Genomic DNA, 23631 nt, shown 5'->3' with positions numbered 1-23631 from the left:
CCGTATTTGGTGTTTCATAATGACAGAGCGGAACTTCGAACGAATCCCGTTTTCTTACCAAAGGTAGTGTCATCTTTTCACATCAATCAACCAATAGTAGTTCCTGTGTTAACAGCACATTCTGGAACTCTGGATGTGGTACGCGCATTACGCGTTTATGTATTCCGAACGTCTACAGTTCGTAAGACGGATACGTTGTTTGTTTTCTATGATGCTGCCAACATGGGTTGGCCAGTTTCTAAGCAGACCTTATCCAGATGGATTAAACTGACCATACGTCAGGCTTACCTTAATGCTAGGTTACAGCCGCATACATCAGTAACAGCTCATTCCACACGTTCTGTGGGAACTTCATGGGCAGCTGGTCGTGGACTTCTACGACGCAGCTTTGCCGTGCGGCTACATGGTCTTCAGTGCACACGTTTGTGCGCTTTTACAAGTTTGATACGTTTTGCGGCATCAGCATCTTGCTTTGGCCGCCTAGTTTTACAGGTGTCAAACAGCTCTCCCGCCCACGGGGGAAGCTTTGGTACGTCCCAAGAGTACTCCAGTGACCCCTAGTGGATGAAAAAGAAAATAGGATTTTGGTACTTACCAGGTAAATCATTTTCTTTGAATCCATAGGGCGCACTGGACGCCCACCCAGAGCAGTTTTACCTGGTTTGAAGTAAGCTCAGGGAATCTTATGGTAACACATTTTCAACGACTGGTTCAAATTTTCTAGTTCTATCGGTTATGGTGTCAACTGTTTCGTTGTCAGTTACGTTATGTGTCAACTTTATGGTTGTCCGTTATGTTATAGGTAATTCTCCATTGTCAACCTCTCTATCGCTCCTGTTCGGCTCAGTAAAAAACACTGAGGTACTCGGGGAGTATGGAGGGGAGGAGTGTTACTGAATTTGAATATTCAGTGCCCTGTTCCTTTCGGAAGCCGTCCATATCCCAAGAGTACTCCAATGCCCCCTATGGATTCAAAGAAAAGGATTTACCTGGTAAGTACCAAAATCCTATTTTCTCCTTGGCCTCCCTAGCCATTAGCTTGTAGAGATAAGGAGGCCCAGAATCGTAGTAATCAGACCATGGGCAGGTCAGAGTGGTGGATATTAGTAGTGGAAGCCCCCAAAAAATAAAAACACAGGAGGAACCTTTTCAAGCTCTTTACATCTACTCGGCAGACAAGCCATCTCACATTTATTTAATGATCTCTTCCTCCTTGTTGGTTATTCACAACTAATAGATCTTGTGCAATGTTGCTGATAGGTAAAAGTAAATATCCTGGGGGAGATGGTGGAGGTCGGCAGCACCAGCTATGAGGTGGAAACCAGTGACTTCAGCCTGCACTCAGCGATCTACTCTGCCAGACCGGATGTGAAATGTGTCATCCAGCTGCACACAGCGGCCACGACGGCGGTGAGAGCACTCAGGATAACATATCTATATAGCGCATGCTGCTCGGACAGAGCAAGGTACAGGGCATCAAACAATATATCTCATTAGTTGCAGATTTTACAACTAGCTCTGTTTTATTGTAGGTGTCCGCCATGAAGTGTGGCCTACTACCTATCTCCCATGATGCTTTGCTGGCTGGGGAGGTTGTGTATTTTGATTTCAGTGGAGATATGGAAGAGGAGAAGGACAGGATCGAACTGCAGAAGTGCTTGGGACCTACGTGCAAGGTTGTGCCACAACTTTCCCACACACCTCACTTCTTTAAATCCTTGAATTTAGTGTATTCTTTATTGTCACAGTGTTTTGTGAACTTACACTGTCCCCAAGTACAGAGAGCCGGCCCTAGCTATAGGCAATAGCCTAGGGCATCAGAAAATCCTTGGGGCATCTGGGCAGGATGAGCATACTACAGTCAGTGTGAAGACAGCTGCAGCATGCAAGCTGTGAAAGTGAAACTATAGAGAGAAGACTCTGATCAGGGGGCGGGGCTACACGGCTCACTGCTGCCTGCTGTGCAATGTGGGAACTGAGGGGAGGATCTGAGCTGCTGTAGCATTTACATTACGGTAGATGCTAGAATCAAATGGCCTAAAGGACCTGTGATGTCAGGGGGAGCAGCCACATCGCCAGGGGGAGGAGCTAGGCCAGCGGGATAGTTCTTCTACTATCCACGCCACCAACTACTACCTTTTAGTAATCCGGTTGCGAGCCACCGAGCCCGAAGCGTGGCGAGCGAAGCGAGCCTGCGAGGGTACATTTTGGGTACCCTGTTCGGGCATGGCTCCTCTCCCTGGTAACGTGGCTCCTCCCCCTGGTGACATCAGATGTCCCTTATCCAACTTGGATTTAGAAATAACCTATACATTATGGTGCGCTGCCATGTGATTGTGATGTGTTAAGGTAAGGGGGGCACCATCTATAAGTCTACATGTGTGCATAAGTGTGTGGCTGTATGTATATATGTGTATAAGTGTGTGGATGTGTGTATATATGTGTATTAGTGTGTGACTGTGTGTATAAGTGTGTGGCTGTGTGCATATATGTGCATACCTCCCAATTCTGTAATGTTGTCGGGCGGGATCTGGCGCGCCCGAAAAGGGGTAGGGCTTTGCCAGAAGGGGCGGGGCTTTGTCAGAAGGGCAGGGTCTCACAACACGACCCCCGTTTTCCGTCATTTTTGGGGCGTGTCCAGCGCTCCTGAGCAGCTGGGCAGCCCCCTCCTCACTCCCTGCACTGTTTAGATGCCGTGCGTGTGCGCATGGCATCTAATTCAGTGATCACTGCCTGCTTTGCAGAGCAGAGCAGCAGTGATCACGGGATCTCCCAACTGCCCCTCCCCACCCACGGGACACTGCGACGGGATGGGCAGCGGGACAGTGTCCGAATAGCGGGACTGTCCTGTTGAAATCGGGACAGTTGGGAGGTATGTATGTGGTGTGTGGCTGTGTGTATATATGTGTATATGTGTGGCTGTGTGCATATATTGGTATAGGTGTGTGGATGTGTGTAAAGGTGTGTGGCTATGTGTATAAGTGCATACCCTCCAACTGTACTTTTTTTTAGCAGGTACAGTACCTTTTTTTATGGTCTGTACCGATTTTTGGCTCTCCAAACCGCCATTGAAAGTACAGGAAAGGGGGTGGCCACTCCCCCTTTACCAGTGACCACGCCCCCTTTCCTAATTTGTACCGATTTTTATGTGTAAAATGTTGGAGGGTATGTAAGTGTGTGGCTGTATGTATATATTTGTACAGGTGTGTGGCAATGTGTATAAGTGTATGTATGGATGTGTCTATGTGTGTATTAGTGTTTGGCTGTGTGTAGAAGTGTGTGGCTGTGTGCATATATGTGCATATATGTGAGTCTGTGTGTATAGGTGTGTGACTGTGTGCATATGTGTGTATAGGTGTGTGGCTATGTGTATAAGTGTGTGACTGTAGATATGTGTATAAGTATGTGACTGTGTGCATATATTAGTATTGGTGTGTGTATAGGTGTGTGTCTATGTGTATAAGAGTGTGATTGTGTGTATAGGTGTGTGGCTTTGTGTGTGTGTGTGTGTGTGTGTGTGTGTGTGTGTGTGTGTATATATATATATATATATATATGTTAAAAAGAAAGCAGGAGCACTCACCAGTCTTCAAAATAGCAAAAGGTTTTTTTATTCAGATCATCAGTGCAAAGTTCAGATCAACGTTTCGGTCTATATGTAGACCTTTGTCAAGATGATTATAGACTGAAAAGATTACCCTTATATACCCTATATAAGCCCACCCACCAATTTATCAAAGCAACACCCCCACACCCCATACAAACACAACAGTGACAATGAACATATCACAGATGCACATAAAACATATAAAGATCAACCATTAAAATGCCAGTCATCACCCTACCTAATTCCAGTCATGATAATAAACACCGATCGTGTGCATACCATTAGAAGCACATTGATGATCTGAGAGCTCCGGCGTGCGTTCCACAGGCATCCTCACTTCCTGCATGTGGAGCGCATCAGCTGACCGGAAGTCAGACGCTACCATGGCAACAAAGCGCCGAGACCAGATAATACTGAATCCGTTATATCTTCATTAGTATTAAGAGCACAGGCTCCCGCATAAGATCAAGTGATCTCAACAATAATTAAAGATATCCTTAGGGCTCATAGTAAAAATCATGAGGTTAAATAATCACTCCGTCTGCCGGAACTAATACGTTGCTATGGCAACTGAACGCCTTATTCGAAATATCAAAAAACTGGACTGGATAGGCAGGGCGAGATTGGTATCAGGGGGAACCATATAGTTAATATGTGCACGCAAATTAGTGCACACGTATACACATAGGTACACATATGCATCCATATGCACACACAGACAACCAGCAGGACTGGATTAAACATATTTTCTCTATCGTCCTAGTGGATGCTGGGGTTCCTGAAAGGACCATGGGAATAGCGGCTCCGCAGGAGACAGGGCACAAAAAGTAAAGCTTTTTCCGATCAGGTGGTGTGCACTGGCTCCTCCCCCTATGACCCTCCTCCAGACTCCAGTTAGATTTTTGTGCCCGGCCGAGAAGGGTGCAATCTAGGTGGCTCTCCTAAAGAGCTGCTTAGAAAAAGTTTAGCTAGGTTTTTTATTTTACAGTGATTCCTGCTGGCAACAGGATCACTGCAGCGAGGGACTGAGGGGAGAAGGAGTCAACTCACCTGCGTGCAGGATGGATTGGCTTCTTGGCTACTGGACATCAAGCTCCAGAGGGACGATCACAGGTACAGCCTGGATGGTCACCGGAGCCACGCCGCCGGCCCCCTTGCAGATGCTGAAGATAGAAGAGGTCCAGAATCGGCGGCTGAAGACTCCTCAGTCTTCTTAAGGTAGCGCACAGCACTGCAGCTGTGCGCCATTTTCCTCTCAGCACACTTCACACGGCAGTCACTGAGGGTGCAGGGCGCTGGGAGGGGGGCGCCCTGGGAGGCAAATGATTACCTATAAAGGCTAAAAATACCTCACATATAGCCCTAGAGGCTATATGGAGATATTTAACCCCTGCCTAATTTTTCTAAATAGCGGGAGACGAGCCCGCCAGAAAAGGGGCGGGGCCTATCTCCTCAGCACACGGCGCCATTTCCTCTCACAGCTCCGCTGGTCAGGACGGCTCCCAAGTCTCTCCCCTGCACTGCACTACAGAAACAGGGTAAAACAGAGAGGGGGGGGCACATTTATGGCGATATTTTTATATAACAAAGCAGCTATAAGGGAGCACTTATTATAAGGCTATCCCTGATATATATATATAGCGCTTTTGGTGTGTGCTGGCAAACTCTCCCTCTGTCTCCCCAAAGGGCTAGTGGGTCCTGTCTTCGTTAGGAGCATTCCCTGTGTGTCTGCTGTGTGTCGGTACGTGTGTGTCGACATGTATGAGGACGATATTGGTGTGGAGGCGGAGCAATTGCCAAATATGAGGATGTCACCCCCTAGGGAGTCGACACCAGAATGGATGCCTTTATTTATGGAATTACGGGATAGTGTCAACACGCTAAAACAGTCGTTTGACGACATGAGGCGGCCGGACAATCAATTAGTGCCTGTCCAGGCGACTCAAACACCGTCAGGGGCTGTGAAACGCCCTTTGCCTCAGTCGGTCGACACAGACCCAGACCCAGGCGATGACTCCAGTGGTGACGGTGACGAATCAACCGTATTTTCCAGTAGGGCCACACGTTATATGATTTTGGCAATGAAGGAGGCGTTACATTTAGCTGATACTACAGGTACCACTAAACAGGGTATTATGTGGGGTATGAAAAAACTACCTATAGTTTTTCCTGAATCAGAAGAATTAAATGACGTGTGTAATGAAGCGTGGGTTGCCCCTGATAAAAAGCTGATCATTTCAAAGAAATTATTGGCATTATACCCTTTCCCGCCAGAGGTTAGGGAGCGCTGGGAAACACCTCCTAGGGTGGACAAGGCGCTAACACGCTTATCTAAACAAGTGGCGTTACCCTCTCCTGAGACGGCCGCACTTAAAGATCCATCAGATAGGAGGATGGAAAATATCCAAAAAAGTATATACACACATGCAGGTGTTATACTACGACCAGCTGTAGCGACTGCCTGGATGGGCAGTGCGGGGGTAGTTTGGTCAGAGTCCCTGATTGAAAATATTGATACCCTGGACAGGGACAATATTTTACTGTCGTTAGAACAAATAAAGGATGCATTTCTTTATATGCGTGATGCACAGAGGGATATCTGCACACTGGCATCACGGGTAAGTGCTATGTCCATTTCGGCCAGAAGAGCTTTATGGACGCGACAGTGGACAGGCGATGCGGATTCAAAACGGCATATGGAAGTTTTGCCGTATAAAGGGGAGGAGTTATTTGGAGTCGGTCTATCAGATTTGGTGGCCACGGCTACAGCCGGGAAATCCACCTTTCTACCTCAAGTCACTCCCCAACAGAAAAAGGCACCGACTTTTCAACCGCAGCCCTTTCGTTCCTTTAAAAATAAGAGAGCAAAGGGCTATTCATATCTGCCACGAGGCAAAGGTCGAGGGAAGAGACAGCAACACGCAGCTCCTTCCCAGGAACAGAAGCCCTCCCCGGCTTCTACAAAAGCCTCAGCATGACGCTGGGGCTTCTCAAGCGGACTCGGGGACGGTGGGCGGTCGTCTCAAAAATTACAGCGCGCAGTGGGCTCACTCGCAGGTAGATCCCTGGATCCTGCAGATAATATCTCAAGGGTACAGGTTGGAATTAGAGACAGATCCACCTCGCCGTTTCCTGAAGTCTGCTTTACCAACGTCCCCCTCCGAAAGGGAGACGGTTCTGGAAGCCATTCACAAGCTGTACTCTCAGCAGGTGATAGTCAAGGTACCTCTTCTACAACAAGGGAAGGGGTATTATTCCACTCTTTTTGTGGTACCGAAGCCGGATGGCTCGGTAAGGCCTATTTTAAATCTGAAGTCCTTGAACCTGTACATAAAGAAGTTCAAGTTCAAAATGGAGTCACTCAGAGCAGTGATAGCGAACCTGGAAGAGGGGGACTTTATGGTATCCTTGGACATCAAGGATGCGTATCTCCACGTTCCAATTTACCCCTCACACCAGGGGTACCTCAGGTTCGTTGTACAAAACTGTCACTATCAGTTTCAGACGCTGCCGTTCGGATTGTCCACGGCACCTCGGATCTTTACAAAGGTAATGGCCGAGATGATGATTCTTCTTCGAAGAAAAGGCGTATTAATTATCCCATACTTGGACGATCTCCTAATAAGGGCGAGGTCCAGAGAACAGCTAGAGATGGGATTAGCACTGTCTCAAGAAGTGCTAAAACAGCACGGGTGGATTCTGAATATTCCAAAATCCCAGTTAATGCCGACAACTCGTCTGCTGTTCCTAGGGATGATTCTGGACACGGTTCAGAAAAAGGTTTTTCTCCCGGAGGAAAAAGCCAAGGAGTTATCCGAGCTTGTCAGGAACCTCCTAAAACCAGGAAAGGTGTCTGTACATCAATGCACAAGAGTCCTGGGAAAAATGGTGGCTTCTTACGAAGCAATTCCATTCGGCAGATTCCACGCAAGAATTTTCCAAAGGGATCTGTTGGACAAATGGTCAGGGTCGCATCTTCAGATGCACCTACGGATAACCCTGTCTCCAAGGACAAGGGTGTCTCTTCTGTGGTGGTTGCAGAGTCCTCATCTATTAGAGGGCCGCAGATTCGGCATACAGGATTGGATCCTGGTGACCACGGACGCCAGCCTGAGAGGCTGGGGAGCAGTCACACAAGGAAGAAACTTCCAGGGAGTATGGACGAGCCTGGAAACGTCTCTTCACATAAACATTCTGGAACTAAGAGCAATATACAATGCTCTAAGCCAGGCAGAACCTCTGCTTCAGGGAAAACCGGTGTTGATCCAGTCGGACAACATCACGGCAGTCGCCCATGTGAACAGACAGGGCGGCACAAGAAGCAGGAGTGCAATGGCAGAAGCTGCAAGGATTCTTCGCTGGGCAGAGAATCATGTGATAGCACTGTCAGCAGTGTTCATCCCGGGAGTGGACAACTGGGAAGCAGACTTCCTCAGCAGACACGATCTTCACCCGGGAGAGTGGGGACTTCATCCAGAAGTCTTCCACATGCTGGTAACCCGTTGGGAAAGACCAATGGTGGACATGATGGCGTCTCGCCTCAACAAAAAACTGGACAGGTATTGCGCCAGGTCAAGAGATCCGCAGGCAATAGCTGTGGACGCGCTGGTAACGCCTTGGGTGTACCAGTCGGTGTATGTGTTTCCTCCTCTGCCTCTCATACCAAAAGTATTGAGAATTATACGGCAAAGAGGCGTAAGAACGATACTAGTGGTTCCGGATTGGCCAAGAAGGACTTGGTACCCGGAACTTCAAGAGATGATCACGGAAGATCCGTGGCCTCTACCTCTAAGGAGGGACTTGCTTCAGCAGGGTCCCTGTCTGTTTCAAGACTTACCGCGGCTGCGTTTGACGGCATGGCGGTTGAACGCCGGATCCTAATGGAAAAAGGCATGCCGGAAGAAGTCATTCCTACTTTGATTAAAGCAAGGAAAGAAGTAACCGTGCAACATTATCACCGAATTTGGCGAAAATATGTTGCGTGGTGCGAAGATCGGAGTGCTCCGACGGAGGAATTTCAACTGGGTCGATTCCTACATTTCCTGCAATCAGGATTGTCTATGGGTCTCAAATTGGGATCTATTAAGGTTCAAATTTCGGCCCTGTCGATTTTCTTTCAAAAAGAATTGGCTTCAGTCCCTGAAGTCCAGACCTTTGTTAAGGGAGTGCTGCATATACAGCCCCCTGTGGTGCCTCCAGTGGCACCGTGGGATCTCAATGTAGTTTTGGATTTTCTAAAATCTCATTGGTTTGAACCACTAAATAAGGTGGATTTGAAATATCTCACTTGGAAAGTGACCATGCTTCTAGCCCTGGCTTCTGCCAGGAGAGTGTCAGAATTGGCAGCTTTATCTTACAAAAGCCCATATCTGATTTTCCATTCGGACAGGGCAGAACTGCGGACTCGTCCGCATTTTCTCCCTAAGGTGGTGTCAGCATTTCATCTGAACCAGCCTATTGTAGTGCCTGCGGCTACAAGTGACTTGGAGGACTCCAAGTTACTGGACGTTGTCAGAACATTAAAAATATATATTGCAAGAACAGCTGGAGTCAGAAAATCTGACTCGTTGTTTATATTGTATGCACCCAACAAGATGGGTGCTCCTGCGTCTAAGCAGACGATTGCTCGTTGGATCTGTAGCACAATCCAACTTGCACATTCTGTGGCAGGCCTGCCACAGCCTAAATCTGTAAAGGCCCACTCCACAAGGAAGGTGGGCTCATCTTGGGCGGCTGCCCGAGGGGTCTCGGCATTACAACTTTGCCGAGCAGCTACGTGGTCAGGGGAGAACACGTTTGTAAAATTTTACAAATTTGATACTCTGGCTAAGGAGGACCTGGAGTTCTCTCATTCGGTGCTGCAGAGTCATCCGCACTCTCCCGCCCGTTTGGGAGCTTTGGTATAATCCCCATGGTCCTTTCAGGAACCCCAGCATCCACTAGGACGATAGAGAAAATAAGATTTTACTTACCGATAAATCTATTTCTCGGAGTCCGTAGTGGATGCTGGGCGCCCATCCCAAGTGCGGATTATCTGCATAAATTGTACATAGTTATTGTTAACTAATTCGGGTTATTGTTGAAGGAAGCCATCTTTCAGAGGCTCCGCTGTTATCATACTGTTAACTGGGTTTAGATCACAAGTTGTACGGTGTGATTGGTGTGGCTGGTATGAGTCTTACCCGGGATTCAAAATCCTCCCTTATTGTGTACGCTCGTCCGGGCACAGTACCTAACTGGAGTCTGGAGGAGGGTCATAGGGGGAGGAGCCAGTGCACACCACCTGATCGGAAAAAGCTTTACTTTTTGTGCCCTGTCTCCTGCGGAGCCGCTATTCCCATGGTCCTTTCAGGAACCCCAGCATCCACTACGGACTCCGAGAAATAGATTTATCGGTAAGTAAAATCTTATTATAATACCTATTAGAAAATTCTATTAGGGAAAAAACTGCTCCATAAATAGAGCACTCATATATTCAAATCGCATATAGGAAAAAAGACCATGTCTAGGAATACAAAAAAAGAGGATAATAAATCGCAGATAGGCCACCATCACAGGCAAAAGAAATAAAAAAAGAGAGAATGTGTTGAAAAATGAGAAAAATGAAAAAAGTCCAAAATTATTCCAGAAAAATGCCATAGTGAATGCCATCATTGAGGCCATGAGGTCTTGTGGTGTCTAGGCGGTGTATCCAGGCCGCCTCACGTTTCAACAAGAGCTTTGCCCGATCTCCACCTCTTCTCAATGGTGCTACTCTATCAATCACCATACTTTTCAGAGTCGCAAGAGGGTGACAGGCCTCATAGAAATGTCTGGCCACCGGTTTATCGGAGTTACCATTAGTCAGAGCTTCTCTAACAGACAGACGGTGGTTTGCCATCCTTTCACGAAAGGGGCGAATTGTTTTGCCCACATAGACGAGGGAGCAAGGACATGTCAAAGTATAGACAACAAAATCAGATGTGCAGCTCAGTCTATGTCGGATAAATATTTTGGCACCAGTATGCGGATGGTGAAAGTACTCTCCACTTGTCATACTCCGCAAGTGGTACAATTAGTGCATCTATAGCATCCCATTTTTTTGGGTGCCAGCCACATATCCGAAGCGGACCCAATTGGTCTATCTGGCTGCATTAAGATGTCCTTCAAATTGCGCGCCCGTCTAAAGCTCAATAAAGGTCTATTTGGCAGTCTCTTTGTTAATGATGGATCTGTTTTAACCATTGGCCAATGTTTGTTGACCACTTTTCGTATGACAGGTCCTGCTGTATTAAACCGTCATTGAAAGTACAGGAAAGGGGGTGGCCACGCCCCCTTTACCAGTGACCACGCCCCCTTTCCTAATTTGTACCGATTTTTATGTGTAAAATGTTGGAGGGTATGTAAGTGTGTGGCTGTATGTACATATTTGTACAGGTGTGTGGCAATGTGTATAAGTGTATGGCTGTGTCTATATATGTGTATTAGTGTTTGGCTGTGTGTAGAAGTGTGTGGCTGTGTGCATATATGTGCATATATGTGAGTCTGTGTGTATAGGTGTGTGGCTGTGTGCATATGTGTGTATAGGTGTGGCTATGTGTATAAGTGTGTGACTGTAGATATGTGTATAAGTATGTGACTGTGTGCATATATTAGTATTGGTGTGTGTGTATAGGTGTGTGTCTATGTGTATAAGAGTGTGATTGTGTGTATAGGTGTGTGGCTTTGTGTGTGTGTGTGTGTGTATGTATATATATATATATATATATATATATATATATGTATATATATATATATATATATATATATATTTATTATATGTGTATGGCTGTGTGTGTATATATGAGTGTGGCTGTGTGTGTATATATGTGTGTGTGGCTGTGTGCATATATGTATATAGATGTGTACACCTGTGTATATATGTGTATAAGTGTTTGGCTGTGTGTATAAGAGTGTGACTGTGTGTATACATGTGAATAAGTGTGTGGCTGCATATATTGGTATAGGTGTGTGACTGTGTGTATAGGTATGTGTGGCTATGTGTATAAGTGATTGTGTGTATATGTATATAGGTGTGTGGCTGTGTGTATGTATGTGTATATGTGTGTGGCTGTGTGCATAAGTGTGTGTCTATGTGTATAAGTGTGTGGCTGTGTGCATATGTTGCTATAGGTGTGTGGCTGTGTGTATAGGTGTGTGGCTGTGTATAAGTGATTGTGTGTGTTTATGTGTATAGGTGTGTGGCTGTGTGTATGTGTGTGTGTATATATATATATATATATATACATATATATGTATAAGTGTGTGGCTGGGTGTGTATATATGTATATAAGTGTGTGGCTGTGTGATATATGTTTATAGGTGTGTATATATGTGTATAAGTGTTTGGCTGTGTGTATAATTGTGTGACTGTGTGTATACATATGTATAAATGTGTGGCTGTATGCATATATGGTTCTAAGTGTGTGTGGCTGTATGTACAGTATATATGTGTATGAGTGTGGCTGCATGTATGTATATAGTACAGTATACTGTACGTTTATCACTATATGTGACCATATGTATATATGTGTAAGTGTGTAGCTGTATGTGTGTTGCTGTTTGTACGGTATGTGATTGACTGTACATACGTATGGGACTATGGGCTAGGTGCATCATCGCTTGGAAAGTGATAAAATGGAGAGTGAAAAAGTGGCAGCCAATCAGCTCCTAACTACCATGTCACAGGCTGTGTTTGAAAAATGTCAGGAGCTGATTGGCTGGTACTTTTTCACTCTCCATTTTATCACTTTCCAGGCGATGATGCATCTGGCCCTATGTGTGTGACAGCATATATGTATGTATGTATGTATGTATGTATGTATGTATGTATGCGTATAAGTGTGACTGTATGTACAGTGTGTGTGCACCTGTATGTGTGTGACTATATCTGTACTGTATGTGTAACTTTATGTTTGTGTATAGGTGTGTGAATATATATATGTGATGCACTTGCAGTCAGCCCACTGGCACCTGTCACAGGGAGAGTGGCCTGGCAGCGGATATCCCAGAGAGAAGCAGCAGCGCAGAGCACTGATTCCCAGGACTCCGCAGGGTGGGTTAGTGGGGCGGGTTTAATACGCAGCCACCATGTCAAACTGCCCTTGCATCTCTTCAAACTGTGCTGCAGCTCTCCCTTTGTGACCTTTGTGCAATCTGTTCTCTATATAGCTCTTTGCTCACAGCTATCTTTCCTCTTTGTCTCCTATTATTCCTGTTCCTGTCCTGTTCTCACTGCTGTCTGTCACTTTCTGTTCCTCTTTATCTCTATTTCTCTGTACACATCCTCTCTGTACTATATTCTCCCTGCACTGTACTCTGCACTCCAGTTATCTGTCCTGTCTACGTTATAAGCCAATAATGCCCTACAACTTCCCCCTCTCCCTGGCACCCCAATATTCTGCCCTGTCCTGTGAACCCCACAGAATTGCATCCACATACTATTGTCACAGCACTGTGCTACTCTGACCTTCACTATGCAGCCTTATATCCCACTACTGTGTCCTTACCCCACTAACCCTGCACCCACTACTCCCACTAGTGTGTCCTTACCCCTAACCCTGCACTCTATACAGTGCCCTTACATCCTAACTTTGCACCCTCTACTATATGCTTATCCCCCTAATGCCCTTCCATGAAACTACACCCCTTCTGTGAGCACCATGCCGCTTTTTGATGTGTGCGGACGCGCGCAAAAGCCTCCACATGAGGGAGGGGGGGGGGGGCGGCAACAGACAAAATGTTGCCTAGGTCACTAAATTGGTCTGGGTCAGCTCTGCCCAAGTATCTTACACTTTGTACTTCATCGTCCCCAGGTTCTCATCTTGCGGAATCACGGGGTTGTTGCACTAGGTGAAACTGTTGAGGAAGCTTTCTACAAAATCTTCCACCTGCAGGCGGCCTGTGATATACAGGTACGTGGTGTTACAGAGTTAAAGTACAAATAATGGGGTAAATGTATGAATCAGTGATAAGAGTGAAGAAGTGAGCCAGTGGAGAAGTTGCCCATGGCAACCAATCAGCATTGAAGTAACATTTATAATTTGCATACTATAAAATTATACAGAGCAGCTGATTGGTTGCCATGGGCAACTTCTCCACTGGCTCACTTCTTCACTCTTATCACTGATTCATTAATTTACCCCATAGTGGTCTATTCATGAAGCATTGAAAAGAGTGGAGAAGTGAGCCTGTGGAGAAGTTGCCCATGGCAACCAATCAGCTGCTCCGTACAATTGTATAGTATGAAAAATAAGAATTTACTCACCGGTAATTCTATTTCTCATAGTCCGTAGTGGATGCTGGGGACTCCGTAAGGACCATGGGGATTAGCGGCTCCGCAGGAGACTGGGCACAACTATAAAGAAAGCTTTTAGACTACTGGTGTGCACTGGCTCCTCCCACTAAGACCCTCCTCCAGACCTCAGTTAGGATACTGTGCCCGGAAGAGCTGACACAATAAGGAAGGATTTTGAACCCCGGGTAAGATTCATACCAGCCACACCAATCACACCGTATAACTCGTGATACAATACCCAGTTAACAGCATGATAACAACTGAGCCTCTCAACAGATAGCTCAACAATAACCCTTTAGTTAAGCAATAACTATATACAAGTATTGCAGACAATCCGCACTTGGGATGGGCGCCCAGCATCCACTACGGACTATGAGAAATAGAATTACCGGTGAGTAAATTCTTATTTTCTCTAACGTCCTAAGTGGATGCTGGGGACTCCGTAAGGACCATGGGGATTATACCAAAGCTCCCAAACGGGCGGGAGAGTGCGGATGACTCTGCAGCACCGAATGAGAGAACTCAAGGTCCTCCTCAGCCAGGGTATCAAATTTGTAGAACTTTGCAAACGTGTTTGCCCCTGACCAAGTTGCAGCTCGGCAAAGTTGAAGAGCCGAGACCCCTCGGGCAGCCGCCCAAGAAGAGCCCACTTTCCTCGTGGAATGGGCTGTCACTGATTTAGGATGCGGCAGTCCAGCCGTAGAATGTGCAAGCTGAATCGTACTGCAGATCCAGCGAGCAATAGTCTGCTTAGAAGCAGGTGCACCCAACTTGTTGGGCGCATACAGGATAAAGAGCGAGTCAGTCTTCCTGACTCCAGCCGTCCTGGAAACATATATTTTCAGGGCCCTGACTACATCCAACAACTTGGAAGCCTCCAAGTCATTTGTAGCCGCAGGCACCACGATAGGTTGGTTCAGATGAAAAGCTGATACCACTTTGGGGAGAAACTGGGGACGAGTCCTCAATTCTGCCCTATCCATATGGAAAATCAGATAAGGGCTTTTACATGACAAAGCCGCCAATTCTGAAACACGCCTGGCGGAAGCCAAGGCCAACAACATGACCACTTTCCACGTGAGATATTTCAAATCCACGGTTTTAAGTGGCTCAAACCAATGTGACTTTAGGAAATCCAACACCACGTTGAGATCCCAAGGTGCCACTGGAGGCACAAAAGGGGGCTGAATATGTAGCACTCCCTTAACAAAAGTCTGAACTTCAGGTAGTGAAGCCAATTCTCTCTGGAAGAAAATCGATAGAGCCGAAATCTGGACCTTAATGGAGCCCAATTTAAGGCCCATAGTCACCCCTGACTGTAGGAAGTGCAGGAATCGGCCCAGCTGAAATTCTTCCGTTGGAGCCTTCCTGGCCTCACACCACGCAACATATTTTCGCCATATGCGGTGATAATGGTTTGCGGTTACTTCTTTCCTAGCTTTTATCAGCGTAGGAATGACTTCCTCCGGAATGCCCTTTTCCTTCAGGATCCGGTGTTCAACCGCCATGCCGTCAAACGCAGCCGCGGTAAGTCTTGGAACAGACAGGGCCCCTGCTGCAGCAGGTCCTGTCTGAGCGGTAGAGGCCATGGGTCCCCTGACATCATTTCTTGAAGTTCCGGGTACCACGCTCTTCTTGGACAATCCGGAACAATGAGTATAGTTCTTACTCCTCTTCTCCTTATTATCCTCAGTACCTTTGGTATGAGAGGAAGAGGAGGGAACACATAAACCGATCGGTACACCCACGGTGTTACCAGAGCGTCCACAGCTATCGCCTGCGGGACTCTCGACCTGGCGCTATATTTTTCTAGCTTTTTGTTTAGGCGGGACGCCATCATGTCCACCTGTGGTTTTTCCCACTGATTTACAATCATTTGAAAGACTTCTGGATGAAGTCCCCACTCTCCCGGGTGGAGGTCGTGCCTGCTGAGGAAGTCTGCTTCCCAGTTGTCCACTCCCGGAATGAACACTGCTGACAGTGCTAACACGTGATTCTCCGCCCATCGGAGAATCCTTGTGGCTTCTGCCATCGCCGTCCTGCTTCTCGTGCTGCCCTGTCGATTTACATGGGCGACCGCCGTGATGTTGTCTGACTGGATCAGTACCGGCTGGTTTTGAAGCAGGGGTTTTGCCTGACTTAGGGCATTGTAAATGGCCCTTAGTTCCAGAATATTTATGTGCAGGGAAGTCTCCTGACTTGACCATAGTCCTTGGAAGTTTCGTCCCTGTGTGACTGCTCCCCAGCCTCGAAGTCTGGCATCAGTGGTCACCAGGACCCAGTCCTGTATGCCGAATCTGCGGCCCTCCAGAAGATGAGCACTCTGCAGCCACCACAGCAGAGACACCCTTGTTCTTGGAGACAGGGTTATCAGACGATGCATCTGAAAATGCGATCCGGACCACTTGTCCAACAGGTCCCACTGAAAGGTTCTTGCATGAAACCTGCCGAATGGAATCGCTTCGTAGGAAGCTACCATTTTTCCCAGGATCCGCGTGCAATGATGCACCGACACCTGTTTTGGTTTTTAGGAGGCCTCTGACTAGAGATGACAGCTCCTTGGCCTTTTCCTCCGGGAGAAACGCTTTTCTCTGTTCTGTGTCCAGAACCATCCCTAGGAACTGCAGGCGTGTCGTAGGGACCAGCTGTGACTTTGGAATGTTTAGAATCCAGCCGTGCTGTTGTAGCACTTCCTGAGATAGTGCTACCCCTACCAACAACTGCTCTCTGGACCTCGCCTTTATCAGGAGATCGTCCAAGTACGGGATAATTAAAACTCCCTTCCTTCGAAGGAGTATCATCATTTCCGCCATTACCTTGGTAAAGACCCTCGGAGCCGTGGAGAGACCGAACGGCAACGTCTGGAATTGGTAATGACAATCTTGTACCACAAATCTGAGGTACTCCTGGTGAGGATGGTAAATGGGGACATGCAGGCAAGCATCCTTGATGTCCAGCGATACCATGTAATCTCCCTCGTCCAGGCTTGCAATAACCGCCCTGAGCGATTCCATCTTGAACTTGAATTTTTTTATATATGTGTTCAAGGATTTCAAATTTTAAATGGGTCTCACCGAACCGTCCGGTTTCGGTACCACAAACATTGTGGAATAGTAACCCCTTCCTTGTTGAAGTAGGGGCACCTTTACTATCACTTGTTGTGAATACAGCTTGTGAATTGCCTGTAACACTGCCTCCCTGCCTGAGGGAGTGGTTGGCAAGGCAGATTTGAGGAAACGGCGGGGGGGGGGGGAGACGTCTCGAATTCCAGTTTGTACCCCTGAGATACTACTTGAAGGATCCAGGGATCCACCCGTGAGCAAGCCCACTGATTGCTGAAATGTTTGAGACGGGCCCCCACCGCACCTGGCTCCGCCTGTGGAGCCCCAGCGTCATGCCGTGGACTTAGAGGAAGCGGGGGAGGACTTTTGCTCCTGGGAACTGGCTGTATGCTGCAGCTTTTTCCCCCTACCTCTGCCTCTGGGCAGAAAGGACGCGCCTTTAACCCGTTTGCCCCTATTGGGCCGAAAGGACTGTACCTGATAATACGGTGCTTTCTTTGGTTGTGAGGGAACATGGGGTAAAAATGTAGACTTCCCAGCTGTTGCTGTGGAAACGAGGTCCGAGAGACCGTCCCCGAACAATTCCTCACCCTTATAAGGCAGAACTTCCATGTGTCGTTTGGAATCTGCATCACCTGTCCACTGCCGAGTCCATAACCCTCTCCTGGCAGAAATGGACATTGCACTAATTTTGGATGCCAGCCGGCAAATATCCCTCTGTGCATCCCTCATGTATAAAAGTGCGTCTTTGATATGCTCTACGTTTAGCAAAATAGTGTCCCTGTCTAGGGTATCTATATTTTCTGACAGGGAATCTGACCACGCAGCAGCAGCACTGCACATCCAGGCTGAAGCTATAGCCGGTCTCAGTATCACACCTGTGTGTGTATATATAGATTTCAGGATAGCCTCCTGTTTTCTATCAGCAGATTCCTTCAGGGCGGCCGTATCCGGAGACGGTAGTGCCACCTTCTTTGACAAGCGTGTGAGCGCTTTATCCACCCTAGGTGATACTTCCCAGCGTGACCTATCCTCTGGAGGGAAAGGGTACGCCATTAGTAACCTCTTAGAGATTACCATCTTTTTATCAGGGGAAGCCCACGCTTCTTCACACACTTCATTTAATTCTTCAGATGGAGGAAAAGCTACTGGTAGTTTTTTCTCTCCAAACATTATACCCTTTTTTGTGGTACCGGGGGTAACATCAGAAATGTGCAACACATTTTTCATTGCCTCAATCATGTAACGTGTGGCCCTACTGGAAGTTACATTAGTCTCATCGTCGTCGACACTGGAGTCAGTATCCGTGTCGACATCTGTGTCAACCATCTGAGGTAGCGGGCGTTTTAGAGCCCCTGATGGTTTCTGAGACGCCTGGGCAGGCACAGGCTGAGAAGCCGGCTGTCCCACATTTGGTATGTCGTCGAACCATTTATGTAAGGAGTCGACACTATCACGTAATTCCTTCCACAGCACCATCCACTCAGGTGTCGACCCCGCAGGGGGTGACATCACATTTACAGGCATCTGCTCCGCCTCCACATAAGCCTCCTCATCAAACATGTCGACACAGCCGTACCGACACACCGCAAACACACAGGGAATGCTCTGACAGAGGACAGGACCCCACAAAGCCCTTTGGGGAGACAGAGAGAGAGTATGCCAGCACACACCAGAGCGCTATATAACACTGGGATCCAACTATCTATGAGTGTTTTCCCTATAGCTGCTTTTTTATATATATTATATATATATAATATCTATACTGCGCCTAAATTTAGTGCCCCCCCTCTCTTTTTTACCCTTCTGTAGTATTCAGACTGCAGGGGTGAGCCAGGGAGCTTCCTTCCAGCGGAACTGTGAGGGAAAAATGGCGCCAGTGTGCTGAGGGAGAAGCCCCGCCTTTCTCCCGCTTTTTCTGTAATACTGGCAGGGGTAATTTTACATCTATATAGCCTCTAGGACTATATATGATGTATATTTTGCCAGCCAAGGTGTTATTATTGCCCTCAGGGCGCCCCCCCCAGCGCCCTGCACCCATCAGTGACCGAAGTGTGAGGTGTACATGAGGAGCAATGGCGCACAGCTGCAGTGCTGTGCGCTACCTTGGTGAAGACCGAAGTCTTCTGCCACCGATTTTCCGGACCGTCTTCGTGCTTCTGGCTCTGTAAGGGGGACGGCGGCGCGGCTCCGGGAACGAACACCAAGGTCGGGTCCTGCGGTCGATCCCTCTGGAGCTAATGGTGTCCAGTAGCCTAAGAAGCCCAAACTACCACCTGTTAGGTAGGTTCGCTTCTTCTCCCCTTAGTCCCTCGCTGCAGTGAGTCTGTTGCCAGCAGATCTCACTGAAAATAAAAAACCTAAATATACTTTCTTTCTAGGTGCTCAGGAGAGCCCCTAGTGTGCATCCAGCTCAGCCGGGCACAAGAATCTAACTGAGGTCTGGAGGAGGGTCTTAGTGGGAGGAGCCAGTGCACGCCAGTAGTCTAAAAGCTTTCTTTATAGTTGTGCCCAGTCTCCTGCGGAGCCGCTAATCCCCATGGTCCTTACGGAGTCCCCAGCATCCACTTAGGACGTTAGAGAAATTATAAATGTTACTTCAATGCTGATTGGTTGCCATGGGCAACTTCTCCATTTGCTCACTTCTCCACACTTTTCACTGCTTTATGAATAGACCCTATAGTATCATAACGGACATAGGGGGAGATGTACTAAGCATTGATAAAGTGATAAATTACCAACCAACCAGCTCCTGTCCTTTTTCAAACCCAGCCTGTGACATGGCAGTTAGGAGCCGATTGGCTGGTACTTTATCACCATGAAATGTATTACTTTTCAAGGCTTAGTACATCTCCCCCATAGTGTATATTCATTTCATAACTGTTTCCATTTCTTGCAGAATGATTAGTGTCACACTGAATTCCTACAACTGTCACAGCATTCATTACTGCATGGCCAAGATACATAGGAGAACACTGGTTCTCGATAGTACTGAATTATGCATGTCCCCCTCTCTCATGTGTTCAACACTAAACATTTTGTGGCTTCCTGTTAATTTGGTCAGTTGCCCCTCAGGGATTTTATAGGCTATAAAATAGGTACTGTAATTGTCATTAGATTGCGCTACACAGTGGCACTGCCTTTTTAACTCATTCATTTTGTCACAGTGATTATGGCATTTTAGGTCTCAGTGGGACTGACCTTCAATCTCATAAAGTATATCGTGACATCATTATTTATAGACCTATGGGGGGTAATTCAGACTTGATCGCTCGCTAGCGTTTTTTGCAGCACTGCGATCAGATCAGAACTGCGCATGCGTATGCACCACAATGCGCAGGCGCGTCATATGGGTACACAGCGGATCAGTGCTGTGCGATGGGTTTTACAAAGAATCCATTCGCACAGCTGATCGCAAGGCGATTGACAGGAAGAAGGCGTTTGTGGGTGGCAACTGACCGTTTTCTGGGAGTGGTTGGAAAATCGCAGGCGTGTCCAAGCGTTTGCAGGGCGGGTGTCTGACGTCAATTCCGGCCCCAGACAGGCTGAAGTGATCGCAGTGGCTGAGTAAGTTCTGGGCAACTCAGAAACTGCACAAAGCTTTTTGGACCGCTCAGCTGCACATGCGATCGCACACTTGCACAGCTAAAATACACTCCCCTGTAGGCGGCGACTATCTGATCGCAGCGCTGCAAAAAACAGCTAGCGAGCGATCAGGTCTGAATTACCCCCATACTCGGAGTCTCTCCCTAGACATATACTCTGAATCACTTCCTAAATTGTATATTCTTGTATATGTGTATAGTTCTTTTACCTTTAAACATACACTGTAGATACTGCATTAAGAAGAGAATTACTCGAAAAACAGATGCAGAAAATTGGCAAAATTAGCAATAGTCCTAAAGAGAAATACTTATTTTTAATCCAATATTTGTAATGCAAGCTGCCACAGTTCCACATTTCTGGCCAAGAGTCCTAACCGTGCCTATGTACATTACCGGGTACCGTTGCTTGGGATGTCAGTGAAGCTTTCTATTTCAAGAGAGTATCCCTTCCACAGGGTGTAGTACGGCTGACCGGCGGTCAGCTTACCGACGCCGGGATCCCAGCAGCATACCGACGCCGGGATCCCGGCGGGGAGGGGCGAGTGCAGCAAGCCCCTTGCGGGCTCGCTGCGGTCGCCACGGGTTCTATTCCCACTGTATGGGTGTCGTGGACACCCACGAGTGGAAATAGTCCCTGTTGGTCGGCATGCCGACCATCGGGATAGCGAGCCATCGGGATGGTGGAGGAAGTCATGTGACTGTCGGTCAGCTGACCGGCGGTCACATGAATACCACCCCTACCACATACTATACTCCTCCCCTGTCACACAGGAGCTATTAAGCTTTGAAGATGGGACATGCAGCATTTGCTCTGTGATACTGTGTTATAAGAGAGAAGTGTTCCCCATTCATGTCAGTGCCCCAGCATGGGAGCGATTGAGCTCTACAAGCAAAGGCGCTTTTCTAACTGAAAAAAGATTAGCTTGTCTGACAAAACTCAAAGCCTAGCAATGTTTACAGAAATCCTTGTGGAAACAAAATTTTGACAGTATGGGGCCGATTCAATTGTTTTAGGCGTCTAAAAATCCTGTCTAAACTGGACTTTTTAGACGCCCAAACAATTGTCACTATTCAATTGTGTTTGGGCGCCCATACACGCTGCGCCCAAACAGACCGGGTTTAGCCGTCTAAAACGGCTAAACCCATCTATACTCCCTGGTTTGGTCGCCCAGTTTCAACATGTGTTTTTCTCGCACCTCAGGTGGCTGCGAGAAAAAATAAGATTTTACTCACCGGTAAATCTATTTCTCGTAGTCCGTAGTGGATGCTGGGGACTCCGTAAGGACCATGGGGAACAGACGGGCTCCGCAGGAGACTGGGCACTCTAAGAAAGATTTAGTACTACTGGTGTGCACTGGCTCCTCCCTCTATGCCCCTCCTCCAGACCTTAGTTAAGGAAACTGTGCCCGGAAGAGCTGACATTACAAGGAAAGGATTTTGGAATCCAGGGTAAGACTCATACCAGCCACACCAATCACACCGTATAACTTGTGATAACTTACCCAGTCAACAGTATGAACAACAATAGAGCATCAACAATGGATGCCAACATAACGTAACCCTTTATTAAGCAATAACTATATACACGTATTGCAGAAAGTCCGCACTTGGGACGGGCGCCCAGCATCCACTACGGACTACGAGAAATAGATTTACCGGTGAGTAAAATCTTATTTTCTCTAACGTCCTAGTGGATGCTGGGGACTCCGTAAGGACCATGGGGATTATACCAAAGCTCCCAAACGGGCGGGAGAGTGCTCTGCTCTGGATGACTCTGCAGCACCGAATGGGCAAACACAAGGTCCTCCTCAGCCAGGGTATCAAACTTGTAGAACTTAGCAAATGTGTTTGAACCCGACCAAGTAGCTATTCGGCAAAGCTGTAATGCCGAGACCCCTCGGGCAGCCGCCCAAGAAGAGCCCACTTTCCTTGTGGAATGGGCTTTTAACTGATTTTGGATGCGGCAATCCAGCCGCAGAATGAGCCTGCTGAATCGTGCTACAGATCCAGCGAGCAATAGTTTGCTTTGAAGCAGGAGCACCCAGCTTGTTGGATGCATACAGGATAAACAGCGAGTCAGTCTTCCTGACTCCAGCCGTCCTGGCTACATAGATCTTCAAAGCCCTGACTACATCAAGCAACTTGGAATCCTCCAAGTCACGAGTAGCCGCAGGCACCACAATAGGTTGGTTCAAATTAAAAGATGACACCACTTTCGGCAGAAATTGCGGACGAGTCCGTAATTCTGCCCTGTCCATATGGAAAACCAGATAGGGGCTTTTACATGACAAAGCCGCCAATTCTGACACACGCCTAGCCGAAGCTAAGGCCAATAACATGACCACCTTCCACGTGAGATACTTTAGCTCCACGGTCTTAAGTGGCTCAAACCAGTGGGATTTCAGGAAACCCAACACCACGTTGAGATCCCAAGGTGCCACTGGTGGCACAAAAGAGGGCTGAATATGCAGCACTCCCTTAACAAACGTCTGAACTTCAGGAAGAGAAGCCAGTTCCTTTTGAAAGAAAATGGATAGGGCCGAAATCTGGACCTTTATGGACCCCAACTTCAGGCCCATAGTCACTCCAGACTGTAGGAAGTGCAGGAACCGGCCCAGCTGGAATTCCTCTGTAGGGGCCTTCCTGGCCTCACACCAGGCAACATATTTTCGCCATATACGGTGATAGTGTTTTGCTGTCACGTCCTTCCTAGCCTTTATCAGCGTAGGAATAACATCATCTGGAATGCCTTTTTCCGCTAGGATCCTGCGTTCAACCGCCATGCCGTCAAACGCAGCCGCGGTAAGTCTTGGAACAGACAGGGCCCCTGTTGCAACAGGTCCTGTCTGAAAGGCAGAGGCCATGGGTCCTCTGTGAGCATTTCTTGCAGTTCCGGGTACCAAGTCCTTCTTGGCCAATCTGGAACAATGAGTATTGTTCTCACTCCTCTTTTTCTTACGATTCTCAGCACCTTGGGTATGAGAGGAAGAGGAGGAAACACATAGACCGACTAGAACACCCACGGTGTTACCAGGGCGTCCA

At 47.5% G+C, this 23631-nt stretch overlaps 1 protein-coding gene across 8 annotated transcripts in view; it reads left to right on the top strand.

Moving 5' to 3' along the window:
• Window positions 1-23631, top strand: part of ADD2 (adducin 2) — a 276848-nt gene that overhangs the window by 178358 nt on the left and 74859 nt on the right. For all 8 annotated transcript variants that reach the window (XM_063932099.1, XM_063932101.1, XM_063932102.1 and 5 more), the window contains 3 exons: window positions 1261-1410; window positions 1533-1676; window positions 13441-13539. In XM_063932099.1, coding sequence (XP_063788169.1) covers window positions 1261-1410; window positions 1533-1676; window positions 13441-13539 — 393 coding nt within the window. The remainder of the gene's footprint in view (window positions 1-1260; window positions 1411-1532; window positions 1677-13440; window positions 13540-23631) is intronic.

This window comes from Pseudophryne corroboree, chromosome 6 (assembly GCF_028390025.1).
Source record: "Pseudophryne corroboree isolate aPseCor3 chromosome 6, aPseCor3.hap2, whole genome shotgun sequence".
Classification (NCBI taxonomy): Eukaryota; Metazoa; Chordata; class Amphibia; order Anura; family Myobatrachidae; genus Pseudophryne; species Pseudophryne corroboree.
The sequence above is the reverse complement of the archived record's forward strand: the minus strand, read 5'-3'. Positions and strand labels throughout refer to the sequence as shown.